Below are 27,331 nucleotides of genomic sequence, written 5' to 3'. Positions count from 1 at the left end.
ACAGTAATTTTAGAAGAGTGCTGACACTAGCATGAATGTAAATATTTAATGTAAAGACTTACTAGAATGCAAGTTGAAGTGGGTTCTGAGTCTTTATCTGACCAATATTACCAAACACAACAGGGATCTTAAAATACTGAAACAGATATTTCAGTATGATCCTTCTACAAGAAAACCATCTGTAAGAATACTGGCTGAAGACCAACAAGCATTGCTTTCTCCAAAGGGGGACAAATATTGTGGACACTATTCAGTAATCAGTGCAATACAATACACTAAGCACTTAAAATTCATACAAATACACTAAATATATTTGACAAAAATAGCAGCAACCATAGATAACTACACATTACACTTAATTGTAGCATATATCATATTTGTGCAACAGAGAAATATGATGATACAATACTACCCGTGTGTTTTACAAAGTTTTACATGGGAAAATAACTTTATTGGAAATGTAAAATTATGGCAGCGTCAAAACAGAGCAGATTTGTATCTTTAATCATTCTATGAAATATTCACAAGATTCACAAGAAAAATGTAAATTATTTTTGAGTTACATCCTCATACAAAGTTCTGAGCTTATTTTGAATAAATACATCAGTGGCAGGTCTAAAGAAAGCTCAAAGCAAAACCAATGCTAGCTTTCTTGTTTTTATCTGTAAAACTACTATGATTACAAATGCTAGTTCAGTCAGACAACTCATGATGAATTAAGCAATATCTCATGAGGTTTAATGTAGATGCAAGCTTGGTTGGTGGTTTATATAGCCCCTCCCATTAGACATAAGGATCATGTGAGGGGGCGACACTTCTCGAGTTGTCTGCCCAAACTAACTCTGCAGGCTTTGCATCATTAAATATTAAATATATCATATTAAATAATTCTAGGACCCACTAGATTTAATAGACTGAATTTCAGTGTCCAGTCAAATTTGTTGGATGGAGTAAAAAGTATTTAGTTCAGTAATAATTACATAAATATTCCATTATCTCACAGCAAGATTTTAAATATTTTCCATTATTTCATTGGCCTTTTTAAGAAGCTATACTTCAAACAGGCTTCAAAAAACAAAATTAAACATAATGACACCCCAGTGGCCAGAGTACTCCTCAGAGTCATTACTGCTTGTGTTGTAGGTGGAGTGGGTTGAGCCAATCAGCGCTGTTTGTGTTGTAGGGTGGAGCTGGGTTGAGCCAATCACAGCCAGTACTGCTTGTGTTGCAGGGCGGAGTTGGCTGCCAGGCAGAGTTGGGCAGATTCATGGTCCAACCCACAGAGCAGCAGGGAGGGGTCCTTTAGACCGGCAACAGGATCCAGAGCACCCCCACCTGGTCGGCCTAGCATGGGACTGTCTGGGCAGCTGAGGGTCAGCTTGGGGCAGATAAGAGAAGGGGGGGCCATGTTGGTCTCCAGCTGGTCGGGGTCAGGGCCTCGGGGGGCCGCATTGGCGGAGAGGTTCTGGGAAACGGCCCTCTGCTTCCTACTGTGGTAGCAGGACACCAGGGCGAGCCCCACCAGGGTGGTGGTGAGGAGCAGGAAGGCCAGCACTGGCAGGATTATGATCAGACTGCTGGAAGTCGTGGGGAAGGACTTTGCCCTTATACTGCTATTGCTATAGGTGATGTCCCGCATGCCCCAATTGGCTCTCGGGATGTTGCGTAATAAAGCTATGCTCCGATTATGACTGCCCCAGCGGTTTCGCCCGTTCAGCCCCTGGAAGATCTTAGGGGGTCTCCGTGGGACTGATGTATTGCGAAGGTCCTCTTGGGTCTGGTTGAGAATGGGGGGAGTAAGAGTCGGGATGGGGACAGCTTTGGTTGTGTCTTTTGTTGTTGCAGGGTCATTCGGCAAAACGGTGAAGAGAAAATCGCCCCTGGCAGGTTGAACGTTGTCCGCTTTCAGAATGAACGGAATCGAGATGTTCAGTTCCTGGACTCCGACCAAGTTTGCGGTCACTGTGATGAACAGCCTTCCTTGCTCCACGTCCTTGAAGGAGAAGGAGGTGCCAGGCTGGGATGCCCCATCCTTGGTGAGCAGAATGTGGACCACCTCACCATGCCTCTGAGGGGGGAGGATTTCAAACTGAGGATCACTGCCGCTCAAGACCGCTAAAACGGTGGCGTCGAGGAAGTCTTTCCCCAATTTTACAGCAACGCCATTCGGGAACCTTGCACCTGCCCCTAGTCGCATGAGGGGTTTCACAGTGATGTTGACCGACTGCTCAGTCACGTTACGATCCAACATGAAGGCGGTGAACTCAAAGCTATCGTGGGACGATGACAGATCCACCATGTGATAGGACACCTTTCCTAACCACAGGTCTCCTTGATCGAAGAGGGTTGCTTCTTCGTTGTCCATGAGGAGCTTGCCGTAGCGAGGTGGCCTCGTCACCTGATAGCGGATGCGTGCGTCTTTCTCGTCGGTCACTGCAGCCAGGAGTTCGCGGGTCAGGATCACTGAGGTCTGGCCCTGCTCCAGTATCAGACCAGGGTTGGGTGTGGGAGAGACGACCTCAGACACCTGCAGATGGAACAGGGTGTAGACCTGCCGGTGCGTCCCGTCCCACACACTCAAGTAGGCGAGCCCGGAGAAGGGGCTTCCATCATGAACAAAGTACACCTTCCCGCTGTTGACGTCGGCTTGGGTGAAGGCCAGTATGGGCTCGTCCAAACGTCCCTCCCGGGCCAGAAATCCGTTGCCGGGTTCCCGGACCACGGTGTACTTGATGTCCTCGGGAGGGTTGTCCAGATCCTCTACGTTGAGGTTATCTGGCCCCAAGGCCACTGAATGTCCCTGGGGCACAAACAGACTGGGGGCCAAGGTTTTGAGCAGCGGCGGTTGGTCGTTAACAGGTGTCACGGTGATGTGGAAGGAGGCCTCCATCTCTCTGTCGTCCCCCCACCACTGGTCCGCCCCACTCTTCCGCTCCAACCGCACTCTGAAGGCGAAGGTGTCCTGTACTGACTCAGAGTTATCGTGCAGGTATGTGATCCCTTGCTCATTCAGGATGGACTGGGAGAAGGTGGGATTCTGATTGGTCAGGTTCTCCCGGCCCACAGCGATGACACCATGTTTGGGGAGGGTTGTGACCCGATACCAGATTTCGTAGTTGTGACGCCACACTTCAGGCACTCTGTCCAGGAGGTTTGAAGCGTCCAGCTTTGACTTGTCAATGATGACTCCTTCACCTTCAGTCACAACAGCACCTAATGAACACAAATTTCTTTATTTAATAATTACTTATTTTTTTCCAGTCCTGTTTTCTCAGTATTTCTTTTCAAGTTGTTCTCTGTAGCCACAACAGCATATCTCCTAATCTTTTACTCACTGAATTTATTACATGACAGTGAATATTGATGTATGTATATATTCTGTATGTTGGCAGAATATATGCAGGAAGAACTGAGTGTCTGTTCACTGAAAGAGATCTGGTGATTATGGAGCTGACTGTGTTTCTGATTGATTATTACATTATGCTGGTGAATCTGTGTTAGCTACAATGTTTGCCATGTATGTGTAACAAATGAATGAGGCCAGGACATTTACTCATCCAATGCTGTATTAGGCATGCTGTTGTCCTCACAGTCATTTGCGGGACATACAGTAGACCTGCTTTGAAAACCGCTGATAGCCACATTGCATGTGTTGTCATGTGGAGTCTCACCCGTGTTGCTGAGGAGGAGGTTCACTCCTTCGGGGCCAGCGTTGGGGCTGATGTGGATGTGGAACGTCTGAGCTCGGAGGACGGCAGGCGGTGAAGACACGGTGAAGGTGAAGGTATCTGAGGTGGCCTCTCCCACGGGCCTACGTTTGTGTTTATACGCAACCACACCCTCATTCACCTGGAATACCACACACAGAGTTTATCAGTTTAAAACCCAAAAGCTCAGTTAGTTCTACCGGTGTCGTCTTACTGGAGCAGTATTCCAACCCTATCTTGAACCCCGTTTTAAACATGCCCCCTTTAACATCAGATGTAATATCTTACTCCCCTTGCTGTACTGTTGTGATTTAGCCACCCCATTCCTAGTCAAGTTATTTAATCCATTGAATAGGATATTTTTCAGGTTTTTTAAAAATTTGAAGTCGCTGTTCTAGAACCCTATTTCTTCCAATTACCAGTAGTGATTGTGACATCAGTATTAGAGTGTTCAGTTCAGAACACATTAAAGGCATAAGAACAATCAATACAGGATCGCTGTTAATCCGGAGTGAATTTAGCCTAGAGACGGTGTTTCAGAATGAAAGAATATCCATAATCCATAATCCATAATCCATCGCCTTGGTGCCGCCTAGTGATGAGGAGCAGGAACACAACCAAAAGTAGATTTCACATATTCGCTCACCATTTCCTGAGTGAAGGATGATATTTCTGCTGTACTCTCAGGGCCAATGCTCACAAGCCACCCCTGCCCTGGTGGACTGGTCACACTGAAGAGAACAGCATGGTTCCCACTGTCATCCTCATCATTGGTTACCGCCAGCAGGTCATCCCTGTGTATGGCTGTTGTGGAGCCTTAGAGGACATACACACACAAACAGTGTACAAGAGGTGTGTCACCAGAAAATCCAAACAATAAACAATGGAAAATAGGCCATTCATGGCAGAATTTTGTCACTTTAATACACAGGAGAACTTGTGAAGCAAACCAGCTGCTTTCCAGCTGTACTGAAATAGAAATTAATTCACCTCCACTCTGTAGAACCTACTTACAGTGCAAAAACAGATATGGGGCCAGTTTCACAGACAGATTAAGTTTAGTTCTGAACTAAATTGTTGTACGGATTGTCTCTATTAAAAACTATACCTAATCTGTCAACAAGGATTTGACTTTGCTGTAGCATCGAAACATGTCAGTTTTGGACCATTAAATGGCTTATTTTGCATCTGAGTGCTCCAGACCTTTTCCTTTTGAATATGCGTAATCTGTGTCTGTTAATATTGGTAAATATTGGTAAATAGTTGGCATTTATAAAGAGCCTTTATCCAAAGTGCTGTACAATTGATGCTTTTCATTCACCCATTCATACACACACTCACACACTCACACACCGACGGTGATTGGCTGCCATGCAAGGCGCCGACCAGCTCGTCAGGAGCATTCGGGGGTTAGGTGTCTTGCTCAGGGACACTTCGACACAGCCCGGGCAGGGGATCGAACCGGCACCCCTCCGACTGCCAGACGACTGCTCTTACTGCCTGAGCCATGTTGACATGTGAATATTGTTCTTGAATGAAATCAAATGTGTGATTGTTCGCTGAGAATCAGAATACAGCACTAACACCCTTAGCAATGTCTAGGACATGAGAACTGCAAGCATTTCATACCTTCGAGTGAGTACGTTCGTTTAATTAACAGACGATGATAGCGGAAACATTTTATGTCTTCCTCCCCTGTGAAAGATTCTTTCCACCACTGTGCTAATGCTAATCTATCATTCATGAGCAGACATGAAAAATGAACTCATCCTTCCACTCTTTCTTTGCTTAATGTTTCTGTACACTGTGAGAGTCTCCAACCAAAGGCGAAGATCTTTCAGCCCATTCAACAGGCAGCAGAGATACTGAAATTTTATGTTCATTTGTTCACTGATTTATGACAGTAAAATCAGGAGTGAACGAGTTCTTCAATTTCACTTCCTCTAAACGCACAGGAAATATGAAACAGGATTAAGCTCTAGGCACTAAAAAAAGTGAGTACAATTCCATGTACCCAATATTCTTTCTGTCAGTGTGTCATAGAGTTAACCAGGCTTTCGGTATAGAGTGTATGCAACCTTTTACCCAGAACCAGGATGTGAAATGAATAAAAATAGAGCTGTGTAAGCACAACTACGTAAAAAAGGTCAGTGATGACAAATTCAAGACGTGAATACATGTTCATGTAATTTGCAATATTGCATTTTGTATAGTTTGTCCATGGAACCTGGTGTTGTAATTGTAGTGGTGGGAATTTTTAAGAACTGGGGCCGGATCGCCCCTGTACTATACAAGGGTCAGAATCGCAAGGCCCCCAAAACCAGCTGTGAAAGAGGAGGGGGGAGGAGGGGATGAGTATGCCCCATCTGAGCCCTGTGTGAGCAAACTGCTGCAAATGCAGAAAACTTTCACAGAGCCGTCAAAATGCATCAGTCAGGCTTCACGGCAGACTGCCTACCGAAAACCAACCTGAGTACACGCCCCAAGCTGTGGCTTGCCAGGAATCTCCCCCACCCCCCCTCGCTGCATCACATGCCATCTGACGTCTCCTCATAACTTCAGCAGCACCTGTACTGTGCCAGTCTCTGACAGCCTCAAGCAGAGCTAGTCCCCTCTAATCTTAGGCTACATAAATCATGGTTCATAACTGATCTGACAGAGACCTCTTTTGAAAAAATATTATAACTATGCCTATTATTAACTCCATAATCTAACTGAATTTACTGTTTACAGCTTGTAACTTTGAAGCCACTCGATATATGTTGTGTCCTTCATGATTGCATTGATTAGAACATTAATTAAAGCATGTTGCACAGCCATTTTATCGTGCTCAGTCTGAGCAAAAGCCACTTGCAGGCTCTGTTCTCAAGCTCAGTGGGAGCTCTGGGAATTGCCACAGGCACTACACGGCACGCTGTAAAATATCCGCTGTGTCCTGTAAATTTACCCACTGTACAAACTCCCAGCGTTCATGATTGGTGGATTGCAGGAAAGGGGGTGGGAACAGCCATGAACTGGCCTCTCTAGACACTGAGCTTTCACAGTCTGCTATAAATACATGGCAGCACTTCTTGTTAGCTTCAGAACAGCAAGTCCTCCACAGGCCTCATAAAAAAGGGTTTTGGCCTCAGTGATCACAGCTAAAGGCTAAATTAAGAGAGAGAAGACGATACAGCCCTGTTACAGAATATTCCACTAATACCCACATATAATGCCAAAACATCAGGACTAATCATGAATATACAGTAGCATTATTACATATGTATTTTTATACAATGCTTGTGCCTTGTGTCTACAACTAGAAACTGCTGTTAATACTGGTACAAGGAGTCACTGTGCTAAAAAAAGTACACCAGATGTTACAGCAAATTATATTTCCTCACTTTAAATTGATAAATGCTGACACAGAGAGGTTATTTCATGGGGACATAATTACATTTGACCAAACTGCATCATGGGAAATTGGCGTTAATCAAAAGTGAGCAATCCACCCAGCATTCTGACTGGATGACCTTTGGTTCCAGGCTGACCCCTGACCTCAGAGGAGGGCGGGGGTCCTCAGGGTTACCTGGGACCACTTGTAGGGGGCGGTTCCTCTGTATCTGGAGGACCAAAGTTGTTGCCACGACCCTGAAGGTCTGCGGGGGGGCAAAGTTCACCCCGTCATCCACCTGAAAGTTAAACCCCCCTGTCCTGACACCTGAGGAACAACAAAACGAGAAACAACGCATCCTCATTATCAGCATTACCCCAGAATGCATCAGGCTCACTACACACATAATTATTTTGGAATCAAGCACTTGACTGAACTTGCCTGGTGGAACTGAGCCAACCAAGAGGACCAGAAAGTGAGGTTTGCACTTTTTTTTGAGTATTTCATTGGTGCCAACACACCAGGTTCAGTAAAGCGCACAGAAGCATTTGAATCAAAAATAGTTATGTATTTGAACCAGGTCACACTGAAAGCAATTTACGAGTTGACTCATTTACAATGCAAATATAATTGTATTTTTATATGAATTAAATTATATATACATTTATAAAAGAAGTGTGGTTGGAACCTGGGATGGTAGATGGTGCATTGAATTGTCTCTAATTGCTCACACTACTTGCTGAAGGGCCCAACAGCTGCACTGATCTTATTGTGGCTACACTGGGGCTTCCAGGTCCCAGTCAAACACCTGAGCGCACTCACCGTGGTGGATGAAGAGCAGCTGGCCCTGGTTGATGAGAGCCTGGGTGAAGTTCAGGACGTGCCTGCTGGGTGTGCTCTTGAGTGACAGGTGGCCATTGGTGGGCGGGGTGATGCTGAAATACAGCTCCTCAGGGGGTGTGTCTTTGTCCCAGGCACAGAGGTCGTGGGGGCTGATCTCCATGCTAGACCCCTCCCACACCTGGTGACATCACACAAGCGTCATACCCCGAACGCAACATGGAGCCATGGGCTCGTTCCAATCGCTCATTTTCACGTCTCGCATCGTGTCCTCCTGTCCTCTCATTGCTCCTTAGCTCCACCCAATGGAGGACGCAAGGAAAGGACGCAAACCTGAGGGATTGAGGAGATGGGTATTTAACGGATTGGAATGTTCTTAAAGATCAATTTCCGATTGCACGGGAAATGTGGACAAATAAAATAAGTGATTGGAATGAAAGGAAGGTCTTTCAGTTTGATAAAAAAATTGTTGGAAATTCATTTCAGTATTTTAGCTTATCTAGAATTTGTCATGGTTTTCACTGTCTACTTCTGGATATTCTAGTATTTACTGCTCTAGACCTTTAGAGGGCTTGCCGGCTTAGCTCAGCAGGAGTAATTACCTCCCGCATGTGGAATGCGGGTGTAATCATGGCCGATTGCAGTCAGCTGCTTGGGGAGGTATTTACGGACAGACAGACAGAGACAGACAGACAGACAGACAGACAGACAGAGAGTTTCGAAGACTGAATTGCTTTTAATCTTGAGAAGAGAGAAGTTTAGGGACCTAGTTTGTTTTCCTTTGGGTTGGTTAGTTCCCGAGAACCTTCCCTATTTTTGTTTCTGGGTTCCGCTTCTGTTTTGAGGAGGGAGTGGCAGAGTTCGGCGCATAAAGTTTAGCCCGTTCGAGACTGCCGGTAAAAAGTTTGGTTTGGTTCCCTTTTTCCGTTCTTTCCTCGCCTATTTTAGTGGTTATCCAACTTATCGTTCGTAACTTGGTGATCCCTTCCCGGTCGCTCTTGGTCTCCCGCCCCTGCTCCCTTACAGAATTATATACTGTACATAAATTACATAGTGCCACACCCAGGAAGTGAAATTACCACATGTTAATTACAAGCCCAGTCTCTCACCACTATACTACACTGTCACATTTAAGATGGCCACTAATAGCAAATCCGGCCCAATTTGCGATATCATTAGCCTAAAGTAAAGCTGACTAAGCACTTACCCATCACACTGTATTAGCACAGTGTAAGCAGGAGGCTTGTTTGATCTGTAGTATCAACAAGACATTGTTCTGACTTGGTTATTCACATATATTTCCAAATATATTTTTCTTCATGACTGCGATTTCATATTGAATATTTTCCTGACCCATTGGTTTATCTGCTTCATCTGTTTTATGACAGAGGTACACCACACTGAGATGGACTGCTGTGCAGCTCATGATCAACACTGAAGATCACCATCACTGGATATTCAGTGCACAGAACAGAGCCTAGGAGCCGGCCTTCATCATCGTCATCACCCTCCCACCCACCATCTTATTCACCGCTCTTTCATTCTCTTCCATGAGTCACTGCGCTTGCAGCATATAGTATTTTTTCCCCTGGGGTGGGGGCGGTCAGGGGGGCGTCTACAGACAGAATACACTTGCACAGGCACTGCAGACTCCCTACATGCACAGACAATGCACAATGTCTGCAGCCTTAAGGCCTCTTCAGTCATGCAGATGTACTTGTGAGATTGTGGTTTAACAGACAAGAGAAGCAAAATCTTCTACATCTGCTCTGGAGGGAGAAGGTGGAGGGTTGGGCCCAAGTGAATCATAGTCAATTAACACCTAGAATAGTTTCATGAAATCCCTCCCCCCCCTCAGACACCTCTAAACCATTCTCCTCCAGCTTTCCACGGTGCCAGAGGAAGATGCCAGTGAGCGCTCTAAGAGACACATGAGTCAGTAGGTTGTTAGGTGGGGGCTCCAATCTTGCTATCCTCCACCACGTTAAATTTTCCTTCCCCAATAAAGAATAGTGTGGCAAGACGCAGACACTGGAACAAATGCGGTCTGCGCCAGCATAACCTCCCGTCTATGACTGGAGCCTACTTAACAGCCACTTCCAAGAGGAAATCAGTTTAATTTCAGTTTTATTGTACAGCGTGACTGGCCTACACAGGTTTAGAATTTTTGTATGTGCTGAAAGATATTTTAAAAGTTTTAGATAACCTACCATTTCTCGTTATTTACAAAAGTTCCAGATAACCAACAGTCCCAGCTTTGGAAGTTGCTTGAAGTGTAGTTTTCTTGCTTTACACCACAAACCGCAGAATACCCTTTTCCTGCCATTGCAAAGTTGGAAAGTCCCCAAAAATTTCTCTAAATATCTAAAATATCCTTCATCATGTGTAAAAACCGGCCAGGCAAATCAAAGACATGCACTAAAACTGAAATAATACCTAAAGCCTCAAGAAAGGGAAACTACCCCAGAAAGTTTTTCTGGAAGCTGTTTTCTGTGGGTCAGTGGGTCAGATACAGTAGTACTATGGTAGACAACAACACAGACAACTCTACAAACAAGCAAAATGACAGAAAACCATTTGCTCTTTTAAAAAAGACACCATGCATGATTGCAATTTAAATTTAAATGTTGGAATTTCAACTGTGGTAATGACAATTATAAGACAATTCTTGGAGGAGCTAGTTCTAGCCAGTCTAGTGCCCTTGGTCCTGTGTCTGAGCTCAGATGTGGTGGAAAATATTATGCATAGGTTTTAACTACACAAGAGCAAGAAGACGGCAGTGGCCCACACTGTGATGCATGACGGCAATCGAGAAATGGCTGGGTTTCAGTTTCAGGAAGTTATATTTAAGGGCTATTACAAACTAAAAAAGACTTTTCTTTCAGGAAACCACAACATCCTGTTTGGCTACAGATTCATTGTATACAAATTATATTTTATAATGCCTGCATGGATTTGGAAATGTTTAGAAGTGCTGCTGCTGTTAAAATAAGAGACATGATGAGCACAGATTTTCCCTTTGTGACCGAAGAGCTAATTTGAGCGACAGACAGGAAAGATTAGAATGAATTCTGCAAGCCCACTTTACATTAGCACGACTAAACTCCCATACTTGCAGTATTTTTTTCTTTCTTTCTTTCTTTTCTTTCTTTCAGGGTAAATTCTTACTGGATGGATTATTTGAGACTTAATATCACAATTTAAAACGTAATACTGAGTCCATTTGTGTAATTTTGGTACAGTGTGCCACCTAGTGACATAATGGGGTATTTATTTTGTGTGAAAAAGCGAACAGGAGTTCATTTACCATCGAGTTGTATATCTTTGTCCATGCAAAAAAATTAATAATTAAAAAGCCTTTTGTCTGGACATTAATTTACATTTATGCTAAAGAAAAAACAAATTATGAAACCATAAAAAACACAACCTATGAATTCTGGATTAAGAAGGAATCACATTAGATAATTAGTGAGTGTATACTGTATTATATGTTATTCATAATATAGATTTGTTTATTTGTATATACAGTATTAATGGAACCTTATTAAACATAATACTGATAACTAATACAACCACAGAACATCTAATATATTTATGGAACAGAATCATGTATAGAACTCAAGCTAAAGGCCAAACCCTTACTGGGTAATTTTGGAAGATGGCTGTCTATGAAATACACCTAATGCTGTGCAGTTTGAGGCGGTATTTCCTCCTACACCCAGTTAAAGAAAGAACGGATGGAAAGGTAGAGAGGTCACCCTCAGGATCCGGTTGGCCGTGATGACTGGAGCATTGCTGTTGCCAGGGGAGACTCGCACGTGCACTGTCTGGGGCAGGCTCTCTTTCCCGAGACCAGCGTCACTAACGATCACGGTGAAGCTGTCTTCAACAGCGTCACTGCTGTCGTGGACATAGTGTATTAACTCTCGCTCAACCTAAATAAAATAAAAAAGGGTTAATGTCACATTCTGTACAATAGGACAACTCCACTGCAGTTACAGGTATAAACACAAAACCAGCATACCCAATGACTCTCGGATCAGGATTAACTGAAGAGAACAGGGAACCCATTTTAGTTCTTTAAGGAACCCTCTATCATAGGTGTGAAGTGTGAAAGCTCCCAGACACAGAACCATTTTGCCTGAATAAGAATCGTAGAGCTCTACCAATAAAGATATAAAATCACAGGAAATGATGTCACAGTACCTGCTTCCTGGTGAAAGTGGTGATGGGAATGCCAGGGAAGTAGGTGTGCTCGATGTGTCCCTGATGAGGCGGATCGATCACAGTGTAGCGCAGGTTTGGGCCCAAAAAGCGGTGGTCGGGGACTTTAATGACCTCCTCACTCAGAACCTGAGAACCCCCCTCCTGCACAGTCACACTGGAGACCCACAGCGGGATATAGAGGGGAATGATGTCCACTAGCATGTGTATGTCACCGACTTCTGTGACCCCATCAGTGGCCTCCACCACGAAGGTGTCCTGGGTCTGCCCGGGCTCCATCTGCACATACCGGATGATTCCAGCATTCAGGTCTGTCTGGGAGAAGGTCCCGATGGCCATCTGCTCAGTGCCTGAGCTACGTGCCCCACTTTTGGCAAACCTCCAGAGATAGCCGTGAGCTGGGGGGGTCTTCACCGTGTATACAATCTCAGACGACAGGCCGTCCTCATGGGCAACCTGAAATCAGATCTCTTTGAACGTCACAATACAGGGCAGGTCGGGGCAAAACTGGAGATCAACCAGAGCAGAGGTCAACCAAACCTGGGTCAAAAAGGAAATTGTTTTGGATTCAAATACTTTTCTACACTTACTGAGCTTATCTGGTGTATTGGAACCCATGAAATATTCTCAAAAAGTGCCAGCCTGCCTTCTGGTCCTCTTGGTTGGCTCAATTGCACCAGGCAAGATCAATTAAGCACTGACAAGTATGTGAATCTAAAACAATTACAAAGTATTTGACCCAAGTCTGGCGTCAACTCAACTCAAATGATTTTTAATTCTACAGCTGTACACGCCTTACAGTACGGCATGTAGCATGTCCAGGCATGGCTGGAAGTCGCAATTGTCTGTTACTCCCTTGCACCTCCCCTGCTATGATTGCATGATTTTGACTGCAGCGTAGGATTTGTGGAAATAGTGATGTTAACCTAACACAATGAGGAAATATGGGAATACATTTCATGTAATCCCAGGTTGAGTTATGCTATTACTTTACAACCAATATTGAAAGATGGGACATTTTTCATATCAAAAGCAAAGCATGCACACCATAAAAAAATTCTCATTTTCAAAGTGAGGATATGACTGAAAATCATTTTAATGGCACTGACTTTTAAGGGCTTCTGCACTCTCCTTAGAAACAGGCATAGCATAGCGAACAGCATAATGTGAATGTACCAGATGTTAATCACTTTCATAGAAACCACTTTGGTAGGAATTTATGTGAAGTGTAGACGCTTAATTGCAAGCACTGTACAATATAAAATGGGGCAGTATTCCTTCCTTGTGTGAATGTCACTACGCATGCAGAAAGTAAAGCCAGAAAATTGTGATGAACATTGAACTAACCTCCAGAGCTGTTTTATTGATAGTCACAGACTTGCTCTCCTCCACCAGTAGAGTTGTATTATGTATGACTTTCAGAGGTCCCGGTTGGTTTCTGAAGTACACTCTCACGTTAACCCCCGCATTTAGGCGAATTTCTTTAACTCTTACAGTGAAATTGAAAGAGTCCTTTAAGTTGCCGCTATCATCATGACGATAGAACAAATGGCCCATGTTCAGGTCCTGCTGAGTGAAGGAGTCCACCATCTTGTCACCATTGTATAGGCCACCATGCTTTGGAGGGACAGCCATCTTGTAAACAATCTCCCTGTCATTCCTGACATCCATGTTGGTTTCCATGCTGAATTTAGATGAACTAAAGACCCTTGCCTGACCCTTCTGGACAAGCAGGTCTGTTCTATTGGCTACCTTAAGATAGGGGTCATGTGCACTGACATCCAGTAACGTGGAAGTGTGATGTTTCCCGTCGGAGACAAAGAGTACAAAACGGCCAGAGCTTACCCCTCGGTGGACAAAAAGAACCTGCTTCTGCTCCAGGTCTTTCTGTAAAAACCTATACAGTTTGTGTGAGGTGTCGTTCACCATCACCAGTTCCCCCATAGGGACAACACGGCGGGTGTAGACCAGTTGCTCATCATCGAAGTCCGAGTCCGGGTCATGGAAACGCAGGTCGTCCAGCGTCAACAGCTTCTGTCCATCCCTGACCACATGGAACACTTTATCGACCACACGGATGGGTTTCTCGTCATTGACTGGCTGTACGGAGATGTTGAATACACTCTCCACTGCTATGGTGCTCCAGTTCAAAACAGGCTCTGGTGTCTGATTGGCTGAAACTATAAATGTGAACTCATCATGAACGGTCTCACTGCCATCATGGATATATGTTATCCGCTCCTCTAAGATATCCTGGTTTGTGAAGGCCATGATGCTATTTCTGGACAATGTAGAGTTATAGAACTTTATATTCCCATGTTTGGGACCATTCGTGATAGTGTAGTAAATAGCCTCTGCTCCCAGAGTTTCTGAATAAAGAGCATCCGTAGTGACACGCTTATTTCCTCCTTCCATTACGGACAGGCCATTATTTTCTAAGAAAATGGTGTCCATGTCTACCTCAATGGCAATTCTAAATACATAATTCCCTGACCGTGCGTGCTTAGAAAACACCTGGAAGGTGAACATATCCTGTGTATCAATGCGGGGTTGATCTACCATCTCATACTGCACCTTCAGATCAGTGACGTCCCTTTGGCTGAACGTGGAGTTCTTATTCAGGATTGTGTTGTTGAGCAGAAGGTTTCCTTTCTTTGGCAATGTTGTCAGACTAAAGTAAAGCTCTCTCTCCAACAGCGGCACACCTTGGGCAATGACGTGCAGGTGCTGCGAGTCCAGCACGACTCTCCGCATTCTGTTGACTTTCAGAATTTCATTCCTCGTTAGCTTGTAGTGCACCCACTTAACTGTGATTGGAAACACAAGCTCATCGGAGTCTCTGGGGCCCACCTTGACCTTATACTTGAAGTGATCTGTGATGTTGCCAGACTGGATTTCGCCGAAGGTGCTAAGGTACTTCAGGCGCTCCTTCTCCAGGAGTCTCTGGGAGAAGGTGCTGACAGGCTTCCATTCACCGCTGCTGTGTAGTCTCTGGAGTTCCCCATACTGAGGCGGCTCTATTATATCATAGCGGATTTCCACTGTTTGATTTATGGCATTTGTCTGCACCGCCAGGTGCTGCGAGCCTATCAGAGCCATCAAGCCCTGTGTGACTTCCAGACCGGTGTTGTTGGCAATTTTGTACTCCAATCGAATGGCCATTATCCTGAGGACCACGGTGTTGCTGTCTTTGTCTCCGTCACTGACCTTGAATGGCATCTTGTGGTTCCTGGCCCCTGTGTGGATATATCTGACCTTCCCATCCTCCAAGTCAGAATGAGTGAAGGTAGTTACTGCTTTGCCAGGGTTAATGTTGTGCTCCAGAAACCCCCCATCGGCATTTGGACCACCTAACACAGAAAAGACCAGGTCCGCAGAGTCACTGTCTATGTCTGTAGCTTTTATCACATCAGGGGTGAGGAGCTTTTTGGAATTCTCCAGCAGCACAAAGAGGGTCCCACCCGGAAGGCTCAATTCAGGAGCATCATTAGTTGGCGTGATTGTTATGTTGTACCTGTATGTAATGTTTTCATTCAGGTAATTGTGGGCTTCCCTGTCACTGTTAGTAAAGACTGAGAACACAAAGGAGTCTAGCGGATCTTCAGAACCGCTGTGAACATACAAAACCCTCTCTTGCTGCAAATCCAACACACTAAAGGTATTCTCCTCTTGATCTTGGTCAACATCTAGCCTCAACTGGCCATGAACTGGTTGCTCATTGATCCTAAACCTTATCTGTGACTGGCTAACCTCCATGTTTTGAGAATCCAGATTCAACTTGATGTGTTTTGACTCCAGAACAGCGTAGCCACCCTCTGTAACCACAAGGTCCCTGAGAATCAGGAAGTTCTGTTCATGATTATTCTCAAGACCTTCTATGAGGGTGTTTAAGTGCACTGTTTGTGCTGGGCTGACAGAGAGAGTTAGAGCATCCTGAACAGTTCTTGTCATGTTAGTTTCAGTTTTTTTCTCTTGCTCACAGCCCACAAATATGTCTTTTGTCACTATAGCATTGGGAAGACCAATCCTTACTGCATTGACTGAGATGTTCTTCAAACAGCCTTGGAAAGAGTCTCCTCTCAAATGTCTACTGGACCCAGAGACCAGCCCCATTTTTCTGACCTCCATGTGGATAGCATCGCCCACTCCCCCTACATACAGGGGGCCGGTCAAGTGTAGAAGCTGGGAGGGGGAGTTGATACTTACTTGCACAGTCTCCATGTCCACCTTCAGGGTCAGGCTCCTGGTGGTAAAATGGAGCCTGATAGAATGCCATTGGCCATTGTTAAGTAAAGAAAGGCAGCGTAACTGGTTCTGAATCTGCCCTTTGCCCACAACAGCGACCAGCAGACCCTCACGAATCTCCAAGGCAACAAAGCCGCCTTGATGGGCTGAGCTATATAGGATGATCCCTTCCTGGGTTGAGGTCCGCACCAGGCACTCAAACCGACCCTCTGGCAGGGCGTTCCAGGGCGGGAGGGCCATGTAAGCTCTCGAGGTCAACAGGGCCACAGGGTCGTCTATGCCTGCAGAGAACTGCAAACCACAGCCCGGGTGAACCTCGTGGACGGCTCTGAAGCCAGGGCAAGGCCTCAACGATGACAGGAGGACATGCTCGTTGAAGACCGCCTTGTCTATGCAACCACGGAAGCCTGTCTGATTGCGGAGGAGGTACGGCTTCACTAGGGTTCCCAACCCACCCAGGAAAAGCCCGTCCTCCACAATGAGCTCCTTCTCTGACCCGCGCATCTTCAGGCTGCTCAGAGGTCGATTATCCATGGTCAGTGTGACATCATAGTGCTCGTGCAGCAGTGTAATCGAGTGCCAAGCCATGTCGTTCAGGGGGCTTCCGCTCTCTGAATGAAGAACCTGCTTTCCAGAGCCAAGCTCCAATGTCACCTGCAGAAAGTTGCAATGAAAACCTTGTCAAATGTGTGCATTCTAAAAATGTCCATAACCCTGTCATTGTTGTACACATCATTATCAACACAGCAGACCCAATTAACTGGCTACATCTACATATCCAAATTATGTCAAGGCCTGTCTTCAAGATAGCTATAAATAACTAGAGCACTCAATGACAGATGTCTTATGAATACTTCAACCAGCACAGTTGCTGTTGTGACAAGCATGCTTGCAGAAAAGCTAAACCAGTTTATCAAAGTGACACCTCCTACAGTACCCCCCATACACAGAATGTGGGTGTTAGTGTGCCTCGGGTAGTGAGAAATGGTGCAGTGTTAGTTGACAGTTTTAGCGGGAGCAGTGTTAGTGGGAGTAGTGTTAGCAGGTACACTGTTAGCTAGGGGTGTGAAAAGTTAAATGTTTCAATAGTTGACCGAAACTGAGTTGAACACGTTTACAACAAAAATTGCTAACCGATATTTTTTTCTGAAGTTGAAATGGTAAGCTCAGTTTAATTAAATAAATGCGCTTTCGCCACCAGTGACAAAACACACAAATTGGTCAGACAATTGAAATACATATTCTGGCTGCATAATAACTTAGTCATAGGAAGCAGCCATTTCTGGGGGTTAAGAATGCAAACACTGGTTTACTTATGGCGTATTGTATGTTTCTTAAGGTTCAGAGGACTCTGAGATTATTTGTTGACGTGTGAATTCAAACTGTGCCATATATACATTCACCAAGCACTTTATTATAAACATTTTTACTTTATTAGTTACTTATTCATGCGATTATCCAATCAACCAATTGTGTGACAGCAGTGCAATGTTACAGGTAATGTTCACATCAACCATCACAATGGGGAAAAATGTGATCTAAGTGACTTTGACCATGGAATGATTGTTGGTGGCAGACAGGGCGGTTTGAGTATCTCAGAAACTGCTGATCTCCTGGGATTTGGGAACAGTTTGTTGGTGCAGTGTTAGGAGGTGCAGTGTTAGCGGGAGTAGTGTTAGCAGGTACACTGTTAGTTGGTGCAGAGTTAGCGGGTGCACTGTTAGTTGGAACAGCATTAGCGACACATTGATGTGTGGTGTTGATTTAGAGCCCTAAACCTGCAGGAGGCCAGAAACCAGCTCCACCAGGAGGAAGTCCGTCTGTCCCGCTGCCAGGAAGAGGAGTCCACTGGAGCTGGGGGTGCGGAAGCGGATCTGCAGGGAAGTGTGGGGGGACGAGGTCATCGTCTTTAGGTGCACAAAACCGTCACCATAGAATGAGGCTGTGAAAGAAAACAGGAAGGGTTCATAAAGTTGTAGATTCACAGTCCTCCCTGGTGTAAAATCCAGCTATGACCAGCTTGAAATGACCAGCTACCAGCTGTTTCAAAACATTGCTTGAACTGGCCAAACCATGTTGAGTATTAAGCTAGTTTGAACTGGTCAACCAGCTACCAGCTGTTTCAAAATCTTTTTCTGCAGGGATTACTTAGACAATAGTTGTAATACCGTTATGTTGTAATGTTTAAATATTATTTCTGTAAATGAGTGTATGCATTCAACAAATGGAAAAATGTGTACCACTGTTTGTAATATTAGGTCGATTTTTGTAACATTGACTTTCTATCAAAAAGCATTAAAACTATCAATATGTCAACCTACTTCTACTCCTCTTGTTTATACATGTGCATTTGTAGTTCCATAAAACTGTAATACAACATCATTTATCCTTCCCAAGTAAGGATTGAAAACAGGAACTTAGTAGTCAGTCATATACACCAGAAATCCTTATTGATTGTAAGACAACTTACAGCTACCAGTTGTTTCAAAATCTAGCTTGAGGTGTTTTTTTTTTCAACAGGGCTGTAATGAAAAATTAACACTTCATAAAGTATAACTGTTGAGATGTGGTTCTGTATTGTTGTATGAAAGGAAATAAAATGACAAGGTGAAGCACTGTGTAACCAATTATGGACACTGAAATAAAGTTATGGGGCAGGAGGTTAGATCCATAGAACAAAGTATAGTCAGATGATTGTCAAATGAAAATAAAAAATAATAAAAATCATAATTACTGTACTATGGATTCAGTTGCTCCCAACCCACACATTCATCACTGTGCAGAAGCACTCGGTTTTAATTGTGTGTTTTGTTTCATCTTCTTATCTAGAGCTATTATGTAAAACCAATTTCTCTGGCAAATCAACTATTTATACATTACAAGAACGGTCATTAGATTTTCCTCTGTCAGTGAATGTTAAATCAGCCATTGCAAGGCCAAGTGATGTGAACATGATAGTAATGTAATGTGCTGTATGTTTATGTGTCACATAGGCAAGGACTACAAAAACTGTGAAAACAAGTCTGAATTCTTATCCCAGCATATATTGGGTGAAAGGCAGGAATACACCTTGGACAGGTCGCCAGTCCATCGCAGGGCACACACACCATTCACTCACACACACATACCTATGGGCAATTTAGACTCTCCAATCAGCATAACCTGCATGTCTTTGGACTGTGGGAGGAAACCCACGCAAACACGGGGAGAACATGCAAACTCCACACGGAGAGGCCCCAGCCGACGGGGATTCGAGCCCAGGACCTCCTTGGTGTGAGGCGGCAGCGCTGCCCACTGCACCATCCGTGCCACCCCCCCAGATGACATCCAACAGTAAAACATGAAAACCACCAAGCCATTGCCCAGCACAATTGCCACTAAATTCGGCTGAGAGGCCCTGCTACACTACACAAATATAGCGGAAAAGATTATATGTACTACAAAATAAACTCCTCCCTGCACTTTTAAACAAAACGAGTTCAGCATCCATATCAGGCGTTACTTTGCCCTGGCCCCCTATCTGTATGTGTAAACCTACTTCGTTTTTGTATTCACTGTGTGCTGAACACCGCCATTTTGTGTATGTTAAACGTATGACACAGAAATAGGTTACATGTAATCCACAATAATGCAAACCTAAGGTTCTGTTCAGTTCTGTACATTCTAATTAAACAGGCCTAATTGCCCAAGGCAAGTTCTGAAGCATTAGCTACGTACCGTTGCGATACGCCAGTCTGAGTGCTTTATCTGAATTCAATGAATGCGTGCTAATGGCTTCGGTTATTTTTAAAATCATTAACTAGCAGTTCATTTGTCCCAACGTAGTGCTATCAAGAAAAGTAAAGGAAGAATGGTGATCGATGTTTACATGCTCAACTGTACAAACGAATGCGCTCTCAGCTACTGAACTACGTATCTACAGGAGAATGTTCTGCTTAACGGCTGTGGAAAACATAATATAGAGGGTAAAATAAATAACAAATGTTGTTGATTCCGAGATGCTTCCTTTAAAATGTAACTTTTAACATAAACTAGCACTTGACACTAAACAGAAATGATCGTTTTCATAATCTGGTCCAATTTTTCTGCAAATATACTGGATGTTGAAGAAGCCTAGAGGTTGACAAGACTACAATGATAAACCCCACAAGGCTATCTAAACAGTTCATTACTAGATATGCTGTACAGGTGGTGGTGGGTTTGTGTGTGTGTGTGTGTGTGTGTGTGTGTGTTCCTGAGCATTCTATTCTATTATCTATTAAGTCTTTTTTCAGAAATTACATTTTAAAAAATGGACTGACTTGTATTATTATATTTATGTGTTATTTATGTGTCATTTTCTGCTTCAAATTGCACAGACAATGAAATGGCAAAAAAAGAAGAAGAAAATAAAGCACATAAAGTAAAGCAAGATCAAAGGCACCACAACAGGTATCCACAGCATACGCCTGGAAATTCAAGGTCCATTCCGAAAAATATCACGTTTGCCCTGGTTGGATGCAATAGCAATACGATTCAAAACTGAAAAATGTTTAGCATTTAAATGAGATGTTTAGCATGCGATTTAAATGTATTTCAGTTTGGATGTTTTAAGCCCCAATGTTACAAACATCAACAATATCTAATTAATTAATTAATTAATTAATTAAATATTTCAGTGTTAAATCCCTATTTGGGGAGTTTTGGCTACTATAGAGTTGAATTAGCATCTGACATGTTACAACGGTATAATCTGTCTTTTAAAAAAAAATCTTATGATTGGATGCGACACAAAGTTCAAACCAGTAAGACACCAATGCTTCCAAATAAGCAAACAGCCTACTGTACAATGTTCGCCAGAACAGTGATGTTATACGCACATCATGCAATCTTTTTAATTAGGCAATGTCTTACCTCCGAGTGTCAATCTGCTCAGGATCAGTAGCACCAGCCCGTTCCAAAATATCCATCGCAAACATGTATTTAAGTACAAGCCCATGTTTCTGTAACAATGCAAATATTTTTTGATTAAATATTCACGACGATGCAATCAAACATATTAGTAACATGGTTACCGTTCGGCTGTGCAGTGTTCCCGCGTTCAGGGGCACTGTTCGCAAGTTTCCCTCACGAGCAACATCCTCGGTGACATAACTCCGCCTTTGCGAAATAAATAAATAAGTAAGTAAATAAATAAATAAATTATTTTAATTAATTAATCAAATATCGTTTGCTAGTCAGACCGAGAACAAAACCCATTTTTTATTATCTTTTTTTATTCATGTCATTTGGATGTGAATGTCCAGCCATGTGGGGGGAAAAACCGCACTGGAATCAGCTTCAGTTTACTGTGCGTAAAGTCTACTCACTGAAAGCAATTAAAGAACCCATGCGTTGCGCAATGTGCATTTTTGCGCATCGCACTGGGACTTATTACAATGGAAACACTCTTCAAACAAGCGCCGGAGTTTGCTCTGTTTGACTGCCCCTAGGCAATGTAGCTGGGCGTCACCTCACAGTTCATTACTTGACAGGGAATGATCCAGTCCCAATTTAAGTACAAAGTGTCACCCAAAAACAGGGGTCTATTTGGTCATCGAATGGCAATTGGCCGTTAGCCTCCGGTGTTGAACTGGGACATTGTTCTCCCCATTATTTCATCAATACAAAAAGCTTTAACAGAATGTTTTAGCAACTGCAAGAACAGTATATTTTCTGTATTTTAAATGCAGTATTTCCCAATTATTGTTCATATGTAAACTCAATGTAGCTATTTAGCTTTACAGAATAATTTAATAAAACCTCTTTGACCAATATGATGGACAAACATAATAACCCACAGGTTTATTTCATTCTGAATTCTGAAATAAGGGAATTGAGTTGAGTGCAATTGGATTGGGCGTTGGGGGTTGGGCATTCTTGCTGGGGTCCAATCAAAACGCCACACAAATACAGTGAAACTACCTATCAAAAACAGCTTTCATACGAGGTTCTTAGTGTAAAAAACGGGTCAAAGCGTAATATACAATACCGGCTGTTTGTGGACCTCCGTAACCTTTCTTTCTCGCAACAAAGAACAATCTGAATTCTGTTTTCATTTCACATACGTGGAATACTATACTTTTTAAATTAACGATACTGATACCGTGAATTTTGCTCATAAAACCCAGGAAGTAGACAATCACGGGGTGCACTGACTTCAAGTCAAATTATTAGCCTTGCTTTTAGAGATTCTGAAACGTTAGGTATTGCACCAAACAAAACGTATTGCGGACATGTCATTTTACTCTGTTCCAGTGGTAAGCATTGCGTCGTTTGTTCTGGAAGGTGAAGAGCCAGTTTATGTGAAGCTAAATGGACGACATAATTACGTGAGATATAGGCTATCAATGCTAACATGTAAAGTCAGTTTTTCTTTTTACATATGCATTCATTACCATTATCATAAGCATAAACTGAACGAAATTACCCAAAGCAGTTATGGTCTCCTAGAACAAAAATGGAGCAAGCAAACTTGTGTATAATTTCATCACGTTGTCAGCTGATTGATGAACTGACATGCAACAGTGAAATGATTGACTGTTCTTTAACTATTCTTCTTTGCAGTTAAATTGAGTGAGGCACTTGACTTGTGCCTCACCCATAGATTGAATCTCACCCTGAAAATGTATGTAACGCTCAACTCTTACTAATAAACTTTGGTCAAATTAAATAATATAAATCACATTATATTTGAATGTACCCGGAGGGTCTCATGACAGTTCCCTAATGTTTTCCTTCCAGGATGCGCATAAAGCACCATATTTCGTTGCCAGTGGCTACGGGAGCGTTGCTTTTTGGCGTTCCTTACAGCATCTCACTTGTAGCCCAGTGGATGTATGGCTGGCCAAATGAACCAGGTTACAATAAGTATATAGAAGCGATAAGGCCCAGGTAAATAATATGCTAACATCTCTAATATATCCACACGCAAGCACACGCGTGTTTGAGCGTGTACTGTACTGTATGTGTATAATACAGGGTAGTGGGACCTTTTTTGTTTGCTACTGTACTTGTGTCTAAAATGATTTAAAAATATGCATCACCGCTCTCCCCAGGCGGATATACCGTTTAACCGCAGCCGTGCTGCAAAAGCTGAAATATGTTCAATACAGTAAGCTGTATTTTCAGTGGAACTCTTGGTACAAAAATGCTGATAACCATAAACATTTTAAAAAGGTAAGCATAATGCAATTTCACTTAATGATGATTATTGTATGCTTATAACAGTTTAGAATGTAATAATTTAAATGAAACATTTGATAGTAATAACTCAAATGATGGAGTGTTGGCTGATAATACTCATTTTGCAATATTTTGTCATCTGTTCTGGCACTTCATGTTCTCATATAGGGCATCACTTTTGGTCGCCATTGCAACAAGCTGGATGTATACTACTGTCCCAATACAGACCAATCCTGTGCCGGTCCTGCACCGGTAGTGGTGTTTGTGTATGGAGGTGCGTGGGGATCAGGGAACAGAGCCATGTACTGCCTGCTGGCAGCTCAGATGGCGAAGGAGCTCAATGCCACAGTGGTCTGCCCGGACTATTCAACCTATCCAAAGGTGCCACCAGCTCACTAACTGTCAGCCAAAACCAACAACCAAAAAAAGACCTGCCATTATTGTAATGACAGGCTATGAAAATCAATGTACTTTAAGAATATTCCTTCAATTATAGGGTGATGTTCTGGATATGGTTCAAGATATTGCTGACAGCCTGTTGTGGGTGAAAGAAAATGGTGATGTGTTTAACATTGATAAAGTAAGTGATGCGTTTATATCTGACACCACAGTATAATTATCAGAATGTGCTGTACCTCAAAGTGTTCATTTCTGCACTGTCAGTGTATTACAACTGTCACTGTCAATGTGTTAGCATGACAACAAAACTGGGATTCAGTTTCCCTGAATGTGTCTGTGGCATTGGACCAAAAAGGATCACAATGTAACCACTACATTAATGCATAACACTTGTATAACAAACTCTTTTTGTATTTATTTCAGGACAGCCTTGTTTTGATTGGCCACTCGGCTGGCGCACACCTGTGTGCTCTGACTACACTCTTTCTGGCCAGGGGTGCGAAGGAACTGGGCATAGAGGCTGCCAAACAGAGGGAAATCACCTCCACCATCAAAGGGGTAGCAGGTGAACACAACATGCGAGCCAATACACAGTAGTACAGAATTATCAACAATTTTGCGAGTTAGCAATTCGAATTGTAGGAGATGAAGTCGATAAGCATAACAGTTTAAGAACTTCTTCTTGCTCATGAAACAGTAGAGTAGTAGGCCCATGCTGACTTTGAAGAGATCCTGCATATTTCCAAGTCTTGTGAATTATGAATAACTTCAAAAGTAGCAATTTGGTTTTAGGAGATAAATAGATCTATGAGTGTCATGTAAGTCCTTTTCACCCATTGATGCGGAGTCACCCCCTAGTGATACCTATATTTTCACTCAAAAAGCCTATTTTCCCCATTGGACTCCTTTCATGTTTGACAGCAACTTAAAAATACTTCTCATATATTGATGCTTTATCTATTGTATGCACACATATTTTAAATTATGGTCCAATCCCCCCCCCCCCAGCGCGCACACACAAAGATATAGATGTTTTCATACCAAGGACACAAATGAGCATGAGCAGTGAGTGAAGCTATTACACTTCCTAGTGCCCTGTGTGTAGGAATTCTTCCCCATAGGTTTCTATTGGTGTTGCTGTCACGATATAAAGTTCCGATCCGACCTGCAAACTGCAGTGAAGGAGAAGTGCCGACTCATGTCTTATGCTCTGCGTTCCCACAAACTCATATGAGCATGATTGGCCATTCCAGATTACAGAGGAGATGAGGAAAACACAGGAGAGAGTACACAGTAAAATGTCCAGCGTTTATTCAATTCTAACAGAGTACATACATAAGTCAAATCTAGTCCATGAAGAGTTGATTTAACACTGAAAGTCTCCAAAAAAAGAAAGAAAGTTTAATCCACGTTGTATAATTTTATGTTTTGTATTAACTGTATATAATTGTTTGCCTGGTAGGGCTGAGCGGGGTGTACAATATCATGGATCATTATCAGCATGAGATCGTACGAGGTGTGGAGTATGTTTCCACAATGCACAAAGCTATGGGAGGAACTGAAAACTTTAATTACTACTCGCCTACCACTGCACTAAACGCACTCACGGAAGACACACTGAAGAGGTAAGGCACCGTTCTTGCTTATTATTGTCATATGTCAAGTATTTATCATGTAGGCCAAGCTATAATATCGTACCATGTCCTTGGTACAGCTAGTCTACGGGTTTATATTGGACAAGGCTGTATTACATGCCTTTTCATCCAAATGTGCATATTAATCTTCAAGGAGAAAATGAAAAGCCACTGTTATAAAGCAAATCATATCATATGTCCTCTGTCAAACAAGAGTACCCAGCACAATTATTTTCAACAAGAAATAAGGTCTGGCGATACATGCAGTGCATTTGCTGCAACAAAAGAGCACTCAGCTTATTTGTGTGTGCTGTAGCTGCCTCTGACGTTTGATGGTGTTATTTCTGCAGAGTGCCTCCTTTCTGTTTGATCCATGGGACCAGTGATGGAACTGTACCTGTGGAATCATCCCTCAAGTTCTCAGAAGCCCTAACCTGCCTCTCCGTGAAGGTGTCCCTTTACCTCCTGCCCAAAGTGGGCCATGCAGAGATGGTCACTGACCTAATGGCCACCGACAGGAACTCCTACCACACTGTCTATGACTGTATTAAACAGGAACTCCGCAAATTCACAGGAAGTTGATGCCTCTATATTATGGTCCCCCACTGAATCTCACAACAAAGCAAATTAATTTGATTAATTTGTATGGTTTCATAAGTGCCAGCATCTCAATAAAGACATGGAAATGTAGAACAATTTCTGATTTCAAAGAGGGGATTAAACCTGTTTGTCCAAACTGAAGTGGTTGTACCCATCACGCACTAAAAGCATGTATCGAAAGATACGGTTAACGAGAGCACATTGATCTGGTCAGGCTGCTTTCATTCACAAGTGCTTTTACGTCCAATCCAGGCTACTTTAGGACAAGATGGTACATCTATTCCATTATTGAGTACTTGTAAAAACATTTTGTCATTTACCCAGTGCCTTTACTTTCATTGAAAATATTTTTCAAACATGCTTGCTGTGTAACAAATAGAACAGAGTAGTTAGCGAAAGTGTGATAAGAGGTTGTACCTCAGAACTGAGCGAACTCATTGATTGGTCAGGGCCATTTGGTAAAGGCTGATGCATATTTAGAGTGATTGGTGCTGCTAATTACAGTCATTAAAAAATTTTAGTTTTGTAATGAAATTGGTAGTTTTTTATTCATGCACATCTGACAAGTGCTCTATGTTTAAATGTATGGTCATTCATCTCCCACTCCAATTCCTGCTTAAGGAGCAAATATTCGTGCAATCTTCAGTGTGGGAAAAAAATGTATTATAATATAGCAACATAATGAGATAACATCTTGGTTCCAGCCCATGTTCATTGCATTAACCATAGATGTCCATGTACTGTATAACTCATGCAGCTGTGTGCATTCTGTCTATCTCTTTGATTGGTATTACAACTTTTATTTCCTTTAGTTTATCAATGGGACAATGTCTAAATGCCATGCCAGAAATAAGAAAAACATTTTCAAAGCTTGTATCACAACATGTAATGTGCTTCCACATCTACTGGGCCTTCTTCGGCATCTTTTTAAGTATTTCATGTGCCAATTCAAAACTTTTATTCTTAAAATTCAGAGGTTCAAGGTTGAAATTTGTAATTCTTTGATCCAAGCATTTCTTCACTAATTCTGTTAAGGCACTGTCATCTGTTTTATAACATACAACATACAAAATGTTTTATCTTTATCATACTATATATAAACAAAC

The 27,331-nt window shown here is 42.9% G+C and overlaps 2 protein-coding genes across 3 annotated transcripts; one reads left to right on the top strand and one right to left on the bottom strand.

Annotated features, from left to right (window-relative positions):
- On the bottom strand, positions 1-21,523 carry cspg4ba (chondroitin sulfate proteoglycan 4ba). The gene is made up of 11 exons (XM_061261477.1): positions 21,444-21,523; positions 21,283-21,371; positions 18,168-18,331; positions 13,492-17,043; positions 12,127-12,600; positions 11,679-11,855; positions 7,903-8,101; positions 7,276-7,407; positions 4,354-4,523; positions 3,672-3,849; positions 1-3,213 (listed from the first exon to the last, which is right to left on the bottom strand). The coding sequence occupies exons 2-11, from the start codon at positions 21,365-21,367 to the stop codon at positions 1,205-1,207; spliced, it is 7,140 nt and encodes a 2,379-aa protein (XP_061117461.1). The 5' UTR covers positions 21,368-21,371; positions 21,444-21,523; the 3' UTR covers positions 1-1,204.
- Positions 21,524-22,361: 838 nt separating this feature from the next.
- si:dkey-193c22.1 (uncharacterized protein LOC567837 homolog) lies at positions 22,362-26,366 on the top strand. 2 transcript variants are annotated; one of them, XM_061261177.1, is made up of 9 exons: positions 22,362-22,667; positions 22,975-23,035; positions 23,152-23,301; positions 23,466-23,586; positions 23,761-23,973; positions 24,089-24,172; positions 24,415-24,556; positions 25,454-25,616; positions 25,976-26,366. In XM_061261177.1, coding segments are annotated over exons 2-9 (1,107 nt in total). In that variant the 5' UTR covers positions 22,362-22,667; positions 22,975-23,033; the 3' UTR covers positions 26,208-26,366. The 2 variants fall into 2 exon arrangements, with proteins under 2 accessions (XP_061117161.1, XP_061117162.1); XM_061261178.1 differs by having other exon boundaries at positions 22,362-23,301.
- The last annotated feature ends 965 nt before the right edge of the window (positions 26,367-27,331 follow it).

The sequence above is a fragment of the Conger conger genome, chromosome 11 (genome assembly GCF_963514075.1).
Source record: "Conger conger chromosome 11, fConCon1.1, whole genome shotgun sequence".
NCBI classification, from domain to species: Eukaryota; Metazoa; Chordata; class Actinopteri; order Anguilliformes; family Congridae; genus Conger; species Conger conger.
This window is presented reverse-complemented; position numbering and strand designations above follow the sequence as displayed.

Coding starts and splice junctions, on each gene's coding strand:
- cspg4ba (XM_061261477.1), bottom strand. CDS start 21,367: ATGGGCTTGTACTTAAATACATGTTTGCGATGGATATTTTGGAACGGG. Junction 7,408..7,902: donor GCTGCTCTTCATCCACCACG/GTGAGTGCGCTC, acceptor GTTGTTCCTCAG/GTGTCAGGACAGGGGGGTTT. Junction 3,214..3,671: donor CCTCCTCCTCAGCAACACGG/GTGAGACTCCAC, acceptor TGTGTTCATTAG/GTGCTGTTGTGACTGAAGGT.
- si:dkey-193c22.1 (XM_061261177.1), top strand. Junction 24,173..24,414: donor ATGTGTTTAACATTGATAAA/GTAAGTGATGCG, acceptor TATTTATTTCAG/GACAGCCTTGTTTTGATTGG. Junction 24,557..25,453: donor CACCATCAAAGGGGTAGCAG/GTGAACACAACA, acceptor TTTGCCTGGTAG/GGCTGAGCGGGGTGTACAAT.